At 33.7% G+C, this 10000-nt stretch overlaps 1 protein-coding gene across 1 annotated transcript in view; it reads right to left on the bottom strand.

Annotated features, from left to right (window-relative positions):
- Positions 1-10000, bottom strand: part of LOC137648271 (visual pigment-like receptor peropsin) — a 330485-nt gene that overhangs the window by 306308 nt on the left and 14177 nt on the right. The window contains 2 exon segments of the mRNA XM_068381198.1: positions 4123-4175; positions 6856-6875. Coding sequence (XP_068237299.1) covers positions 4123-4175; positions 6856-6874 — 72 coding nt within the window. The 5' untranslated portion in view covers position 6875.

Genomic DNA, 10000 nt, shown 5'->3' with positions numbered 1-10000 from the left:
TCTTCACTGGGCTATTTTTCCCTGTTGGAGCCCCAGGACTTATAGCATCTTTCTTTTCCAACTAGGGTTGTAGCTTGGATAATAATAATAATAATAATAATAATAATAATAATAATAATAATGTGCTCGAGTGTACCCTCAAGCAAATGAAACTCTACCCCCAGACAGTAAAAGACAATGGTACAGAGGCTATGGCACTACGCAATACAAGAGAACAATGGTTCGATTTTTGAGTGTCCTTCTAGAAGAGCTGCTTACTATAGCTAAAGTCTCTTCTATCCTTACCAAGAGGAAAGTAGCCACTGAACAAGTACACTACAGTAGTTACCTCTTTGCGAGAAGAATTTCTGGTAATCTCAGTGTTGTCATGTGTATGAGGACAGAGGAAAATGTGTAATGGATAGGCCAGACTATTCGGTGTATGTGTAGGCAAAGTTAAAATGAGCCGTAACCAGAGAGGGGTCCAGCGTCCGACCAGTAAAAGGACCTAATAACTCTCTAGTTGTAGTATATCAATGGGTGATGGTGCCCTGGCCACCTACTAGTCTGTTTAATTTATGCTAAATGTGAATTACAAACAGTTCGTTAATAGATATATATATATATATATATATATATATATATATATATATATATATATATATATATATATATATATATATATATATATATATATATATATATATAAGTAAAAAATACAAGATCTTTCCTTTACCGAAAATCTTACGTCCTCCAAAACTTTTGCCGTAAACCACTGAGCTTAAGCAACAGTTTTACTTACATACATACATGTATATACATATATAAACATACATATATACATACATGTGTGTATGTGTATAGGTAAAATGGTTACTTTAGCTCACTGGTTTATGGCCCTACCTGTCCATCAATATTAGCACCGGCCGTGGCAACCAACAGTTGGCCTAATATAAACAACAACAATCAGAGGCACATAAATCGAAACACTCTACGGGATTTACACGCCAGCTGTGGGACCACCCACACTAATAGGAAATCCAATTATTATTATTATTATTATTACTATCCAAGCTACAACCCTAGTTGGAAAAGCAAGATGCTATAAACCCAGGGGCTCCAACAGGGAAAAATAGCCCAGTGAGGAAAGGAAATAAGGAAATAAATAAATGAAGAGAACAAATTAACAATAAATCAACGTCAAAACAGACATATCATATATAAACTATTAACAACATCAAAAACAAATATGTCATAAATAAACTACAAAAAGACTCATGACCGCCTGGTCAACAAAAAAGCATTTGCTCCAACTTTGAACTTTTGAAGTTCTACTGATTCAACCACCCGATTAGGAAGATCATTCCACAACTTGGTAACAGCTGGAATAAAACTTCTAGAGTACTGCGTAGTAATGAGCCTCGTGATGGAGAAGGCCTGGCTATTAGAATTAACTGCCTGCCTAGTATTACGAACAGGATAGAATTGTCCAGGGAGATCTGAATGTAAAGGATGGTCAGAGTTATGAAAAATCTTATGCAACATGCATAATGAACTAATTGAACGACGGTGCCAGAGATTAATATCTAGATCAGGAATAAGAAATTTAATAGACCGTAAGTTTCTGTCCAACAAATTAAGATGAGAATCAGCAGCTGAAGACCAGACAGGAGAACAATACTCAAAACAAGGTAGAATGAAAGAATTAAAACACTTCTTCAGAATAGATTGATCACCGAAAATCTTGAAAGACTTTCTCAATAAGCCTATTTTTTGTGCAATTGAAGAAGACACAGACCTTATGTGTTTCTCAAAAGTAAATTTACTGTCGAGAATCACACCTAAAATTTTGAAAGAGTCATACATATTTAAAGAAACATTATCAATACTGAGATCCGGATGTTGAGGAGCCACCGTCCTTGACCTACTTACAATCATACTTTGAGTTTTGTTAGGATTCAACTTCATACCCCATAATTTGCACCATGCACTAATTCTAGCTAAATCTCTATTAAGGGATTCACCAACCCTAGATCTACATTCAGGGGATGGAATTGATGCAAAGAGAGTAGCATCATCTGCATATGCAACAAGCTTGTTTTCTAGGCCAAACCACATGTCATGTGTATATAGTATGAAAAGTAATGGGCCAAGAACACTACCCTGTGGAACACCGGATATCACATTCCTATAATCACTATGGTGCCCATCAACAACAACTCTTTGAGATCTATTACTTAAAAAATCAATAATAATGCTAAGAAACGACCCACCCACTCCCAACTGTATCAGTTTGAAAACAAGGGCCTCATGATTAACACGGTCAAAGGCAGCACTAAAATCAAGGCCAATCATACGAACTTCCCGACCACAATCAAGGGATTCCTGTACAGCATTGGAGATTGTAAGAAGGGCATCACATGCTCCAAGGCCTTTACGAAAACCAAATTGCAAACTAGGGAAGAGATGATTACCTTCAGCAAACCTATTAAGACGTTTTGCCATAAGACGTTCAAAAACTTTAGATAATATGGGAGTTATGGAAATTGGGCGGTAATCAGTGGGACTTGAGCTACCACAAACACTTTTACATAGAGGAGTAACATTACCAATTCTCCAACTAGTGCTAAAAGCTCCTCTTCTTGCTAACTTGCGCAAAATAACAGATAACTTTGGAGCTAAGAAATCTGCTGTCTTTATAAAAAACAAAGGAAAAATACCATTTGGGTCTACACCTCCATAAGCATCAAGCTCCACCAACAGAGCTTTAATCTCACGAGATCGAAAAGCCAAACTAGTTAGTTTAGCCTCAGGAAAACAGGAAGGAGGAAGTTCAAGTTTTTCATTACTCTGTTTACTGTCAAAAACATCAGCCAAAAGGGTTGCCTTTTCCTTTGGACAGTGAGTGACTGAGCCATCTGGTTTAAGTAAAGGAGGAACTGTTGCATCTACACCAAAGAGTGCAGATTTAAGGGTAGACCACCATTTATGTTCCTGAGTTGTACCAGAAAGTGTTTCTTTTATGGTTAAATTGTACTCCTTTTCAGTCGAGGCATAAACTCTCTGAGCAAAAGCTCGAAGCTGAGTATAGTTGTTCCAGGTCAAATCTGATCTGTTACCCTTCCAAAGATGATAGGCCTCCTGTTTCTCCAAATAAGCACGTCTACAATCATCATTGAACCACGGTTTGTCCTTCACTCGGTACCTTAGCACACGAGAAGGGATACGCCTATCAATTATGTTGACTAGATTCTCATTCAAAGGGACAACAGGATCTACACTATTATATAATTGTGACCAATTCAAGCACAAAAGATCATGTAAAATCCCATTCCAGTCTGCTTGGGATTTCATATAAATTTTACAAGAATATGATATATCAGGGACAGGCTGCTCAGTCTTCACTAATAATGAAATCAAGGCATGATCAGATGTCCCGACTGGAGAACCAACCTTACTAGTTATAACGCCAGGGGAGTCAGTGTATACGAGGTCCAAGCAATTACCAGACCTGTGAGTAGCTGGAATCACTGAATAACAACCGACGATCGATAGAGAAATACAATTCTCCTTTTAATTATCAATTTGACAAAAGAACAAAACGAATGGAAGAATAAGCATATTCAAACACCGAAGGATGTTGGAGTATTTGGCTTGCCATGAAAAAGCATTACAACTCGCTGAGAGGAAATAAATTGATAACTAGAGGGGCATTCAGTAGAGCGCAGACCTCCGCCACGGCAGCTTCTTTCTCTATCTTTTTCTCGACCTTGACCTTGACATTTAACCTCAACATGTATTAATTGGCGTGGATTTTCATACACTCAAGTATGAACCAAGTTTGAAGTCTCTGTGATAACAATGTCCAAAATTATGGCTGATTACGCGAATTGGATATTTTGCTTGACCGTGACCTTGACCTTTAACCTTGACCTTCTACAATTTAATCATTGCCAGTATTTTACATAACAGTTAACACCCTGCAAGTTTCCTTACGATTAAAATTGTGGCCAGGAGGCTGTTCACAAACACATAAAACACACACACAGGGGAGTATAACATAACCTCCTTCCAACTTCGTTGGCGGAGGTAATAAAGAATGTTACCAAGGATAAATGGATACAAGACTCAATAGTCTCTTACCTTTGAGTGACAGTGGCCATCATCGCCCTCTCCACCTGAGCATTCAGTTGCCCCTAGAATAGAAAAAACAACAGACTTAATAAACTTTAAAGAGATAGATATTCAAAATCATATAAAAAGAAAAAAAGACAACTGTAGTTAAAGTTACGATATCTGATTTAAGATAGATATCAATCATAGACAGTTATCAATTTAAGTAAATATCACTACTGTTTTAATATTTACAAAGCAATTCTTTTATACTATATTCATTCAATACTTATATAGCAATTAAGGAACTGAGCTGTTATTGTATCTACGATTATAGCTGCATAAAAACATTCAAAATAAAAACCATATGCATAAATGCAACATGCATATACACTTACATAAAACTACATATGTATATGTATGGATATAGGGAAGAACAGAAGAAACATATGATAGCCAATCTTTTAAAAACAAAAAGTTGCATGTTTTCACACTTAAAGAGACACAAAGGTGAAAGGGCAGAATGTGCAAGAATAGAAAAGATATAGGCCTACTGGTTGTGTCAAGGGTAACTAGAAAATGTAGAGCTAGGAAAGGGGATGGTATTTCTTGCAGTATTAAGAAGGCTTTGGAGAGTGAAATGCGTTAGTTTGAGAATCTTGTATTATTATGTAGGAGAAAAGGTTGCAATAATCAGTCCATAGGGTCAAGGAATGACAAAGAACGAAACTGGGAGTTTGGTAAAGATAAATTTGCCTTCTAGAAGTTCTATTTTATATTGAGGAGTTACCTTCTAAACCAAATAATTTAATTAGGGAAACTTCATTAGTTCAAACTTGTTGTAAAATATATTCCAAGTTTAGTTTCCTTATTTATCATTTACATATTCATTTAATATTTCCAATCATCTCAATTTACTTATTTCTCCTTGTTATTTATCATGCACTTCAACAGAAGCAAGAGAAGGAAGAAAAGACATTGGACTGACGAACTAGGAAAGTTTGTGGATGTGGACTGGCATAGAAAGACCATAAACGGACGCAAGTGGAAAGCATATCTGAGGCCGCTCTCCCGCAGTGGACTAGTAACTGTTGTTAATAATGATGATGATATCGCGTACGATAGCGTTTTGATCAAGGATGTGCATAGTGCAAAAGTTCATAGAAATGTCAGTGCTACTAAAGTGTGATTCCTACCATCAGGATTCTACTAAAGTCTGATTCCTACCCTATTTTTCGGGTATGAGGTGATTCCTACCACAAGGGGATAGATGAAACATACTTCTTGACACTATTTTAATCTATTTTATTCTATAAAACATGCTGAAAAATCCATTAAACGCACTTTAGGTTAGGTTAGCTTAGGTTAGGTAGCTCAGGTTAGGTAGCTTAGCTTAGGTTAGGTTAGGTTAGGTTAGGTAAAAAATGGTCGTTTTGTTTACACTATTCCCTTGTTTAGTTGAGTTAATAACGCTTAATTGAAATGTTACTCTTGTAATAACACCTTGGGAGTAGGTTAGGTTATCTTAGTTTAGGTTAGCTTAAGTTAGGTTAGGTTAGGTTAGGTAAAAATTGCCGTTTTGTTTACACTGTTCGCTTGTTTAGTTGATTTAATAACGCTTAATTGAAGTGTTACTCTTGTAATAACACCTTGGGAGTAGGTTAGGTTATCTTAGTTTAGGTTAGCTTAAGTTAGGTTAGGTTAGGTTAGGTAAAAATTGCCGTTTTGTTTACACTGTTCGCTTGTTTAGTTGATTTAATAACGCTTAATTGAAGTGTTACTCTTGTAATAACACCTTGGGAGTAGGTTAGGTTATCTTAGTTTAGGTTAGCTTAAGTTAGGTTAGGTTAGGTTAGGTAAAAATTGCCGTTTTGTTTACACTGTTCGCTTGTTTAGTTGATTTAATAACGCTTAATTGAAGTGTTACTCTTGTAATAACACCTTGGGAGTAGGTTAGGTTATCTTAGTTTAGGTTAGCTTAAGTTAGGTTAGGTTAGGTTAGGTAAAAATTGCCGTTTTGTTTACACTGTTCGCTTGTTTAGTTGATTTAATAACGCTTAATTGAAGTGTTACTCTTGTAATAACACCTTGGGAGTAGGTTAGGTTATCTTAGTTTAGGTTAGCTTAAGTTAGGTTAGGTTAGGTTAGGTAAAAATTGCCGTTTTGTTTACACTGTTCGCTTGTTTAGTTGATTTAATAACGCTTAATTGAAGTGTTACTCTTGTAATAACACCTTGGGAGTAGGTTAGGTTATCTTAGTTTAGGTTAGCTTAAGTTAGGTTAGGTTAGGTTAGGTAAAAATTGCCGTTTTGTTTACACTGTTCGCTTGTTTAGTTGATTTAATAACGCTTAATTGAAGTGTTACTCTTGTAATAACACCTTGGGAGTAGGTTAGGTTATCTTAGTTTAGGTTAGCTTAAGTTAGGTTAGGTTAGCTTAGGTTAGGTTATGTTAGGTAAAAATGGCCGTTTTGTTTACACTGTTCGCTTGTTTAGTTGATTTAATAACGCTTAATTGAAGTGTTACTCTTGTATTAACACCTTGGAAGGGGGAATACTATATTATTTGGTTGTTTGCTTGGTAGGAATCACCCTAAAGTAGATTTGAATCCCCAAATTGAGGTAGGAACAGAAAATGAGGGTACGGATCACGCTATAGTAGCACCGAAATGTCTTCGTGTTGTGCCAAATGTCCTAATATTCTTTATAATACCATAATGAATCTAACTCAAACCGTAGATTTAAAGGAATTAACAGTACTCACCTCCAGAGAACAACGACATCCTGGAAAGGAAAATAAATAATAATTAGGATTTTACACCAAAAGATAAAATAATAATAATAGCAATAATAGCAATAATAACAAAAACAACAACAACATTAATAATAATAATAATAATAATAATAATAATAATAATAATAATAATAATAACACACGCGACTTTCATTAATAATAATAATAATAATAATAATAATAATAATAATAATAATAATAATAACACACGTGACTTTCTTACAAAAGGAAAGCCTCGAGAACTGTACGTATGTATACATAATAAAAACTATGCCCACATATACCAAGGCAATTCATTTAACGTGCTATGAGTCTTACCTAAAACCTGAGGGGTTGCAAGAAATAAAAAAAAAAACACACACATTTTTAGAACTCTGATACCATCTGCGGTTCACCAATCAACCACAGCCCACTCTTACGTTACAGATCCCAAGCCCAAGTTTCAATTCTTCCTTACCCAACTCCCTCCCCCATTACCCACAATTCTCTTTGCTTTCCGCGCGACACAAGATGACAAGCTCATTAAAGAATGCCCTTAAAGAGTGCCCTTGAGACTGAAATTCTTCCATAACTGACTCGGAATTAAACATAATTCTTCGCTTTTACGGGTGGTGTTTAAAGGTTTAAAAGCCACTAATGAATGGCAGAGGCAAGGGACAGTGAAATTGCCATATCAAGCAGTTCAATGCCCTAGAGACTGATCATATATACATATGATCAGCGCCTAAGCTCCTTTTCCATCCAAGCTCGGACCAAGGAGGGCCAGGCAATGGCTGCTGATGACTCAGTAGAGAGACATATGAGCTCCCCCATCCTTAGCTCACAGGGATGGTAAGGATGCAGAGACCAAAGGAACTAACGAGTTAGAGCGGGACTCGAACCCCAGTCTGGCGATCACCAAGCAAGGACGTTACTACATTGGCCACCATGATTAAATTCAATCTCAAGTGTATGCAGTTTTCAATTTCTTTGGAATAAGTGAACCTGATGCGTGTCTGTGCATCGCCATAAAGGGATATATTCCTTGTTATCAGCCACAGATTACGATAAAACTAGCGTACGCGACCCGTCAATAATGATGGCTAAATATTTTTATAGATATACACGCACACGCATCCCCCTCTCACTAAGGTATGACTACTCTCTCTCAATTCCCGAGGGACGGGAAGGACTGAGCGTGCCCCAAAAGATATATATATATATATATATATATATATATATATATATATATATATATATATATATATATATATATATATATAATCTATATATATACATATATATATACATATATATATATATATATATATATATATATATATATATATATATATATATATATATATATATATATCCATATATATATATATATATATATATATATATATATATATATATATATATATATAGATTATATATATAGATATATATTATATATATATAGATATATATTATATATATATAAATATATATATATATATATATATATATATATATATATATTATATAGATTATATATATATATTATATATATTATATAAATAAATATATATATATATATATATATATATATATATATATATATATATATATATATATATAATGTGTGTGCGCGTGTGTGTGTGTGTGTGGAAAGACATGTCTGAGTCATTTGTTCTGCAGTGGACTACTAACGGCTGATGATGATGATGGATGATATATATATATATATATATATATATATATATATATATATATATATATATATATATATATATGTAAAATATATATATATATATATATAATATATATATATATATATATATATATATATATATATATATATATATATATATGTAAACATACACAAAACCAAGACACTTCATCCTTATCATACTGTATAGGGCAGATAAAAAATTTTGAAGAGGTGGGATTCTTGAAACTCTCTACATATCATCTAGAAAATAACTCCGAAATTCCCTTTGATAGAGTAGGCCTACTTTTCAAATTGCTGAAATGGCAAAGGAAAACAGTAACAAGTCATTTCGGAGATAAGATAAGATGAAAATCATATTAAAAACTTTATCCTCACTAGCCTCTGCGTGAAATTACTTAATGGATGAGGCCTATGGACTAGAGTTACTTAATTACGTTTTATGGTAGGATAGGCCTATGGACCACTTGAGCTTTATGAAATTTTCGTGGCACGGCAGTAGGCTTATATTTAAGCGGGTGATTCTACGAGTATCTTAATAGTTTATGTATGACAGATCTATCTTAACGTTGTTACTCATCACGAGATATTTTAGATTTTTTATATATTACTTCCAATACATAGGTTATTCATTTTCTTATTTCCCTTCCTTTGCTTTATTTTCACTGTTAGATCCCTTGGGCTTGTAAAATTCTGTTTCCAACTACGATTGTACATTAACTAATAATAATAATAATAATAATAATAATAATAATAATAATAATAATAATAATGATATGTATGTATGTATGTATGTATGTTTGTATGTATGTATAACTATAACTACAGTGAATGTGTAAATACCAGTATGTATGTATGTATGTATATATGTATAATAAAAAGTAGCTGTTATTATTTTTTTTTTTGTAATGGCTACCGATTCAGTTTGCCATTTAGATAACCAAAAACCCTAATTGATAACCTTTCAAAGTCACTATGATAACAAGTTGGATCATAACAAATATCATAATAATCCAGCCAGTGTTTGCATCGTAAAATGTAGTGGCTTATTTACTATAGTGCTAATGAATCATTGATAACGAAAAGTATCACTGTCTTACTAATACGTAATAATAATAATAATAATAATAATAATAATAATAATAATAATAATAATAATAATAATAATAATAATCTTTATTACAGCAAAAGCCATATACAGAGTTACAATAGGGGTACAGTGATCTTACGCTTTTGACATCAGTAAAAAATAAGATGAGATATGCAATAATATCAGTGATATATTACAAACTTCAATTAGCAGGTTGACCACAGAGTTCTAAGGTCTTGGTAATAAACTAACAATAGCATTAACGCTCAATAATGATGATAACATGCATATCAGCAAACCAAAAGGGGGAGAAAAAAAATGACGGTGACAAT

The sequence above is a fragment of the Palaemon carinicauda genome, chromosome 10 (genome assembly GCF_036898095.1).
Source record: "Palaemon carinicauda isolate YSFRI2023 chromosome 10, ASM3689809v2, whole genome shotgun sequence".
Classification (NCBI taxonomy): Eukaryota; Metazoa; Arthropoda; class Malacostraca; order Decapoda; family Palaemonidae; genus Palaemon; species Palaemon carinicauda.
This window is presented reverse-complemented; position numbering and strand designations above follow the sequence as displayed.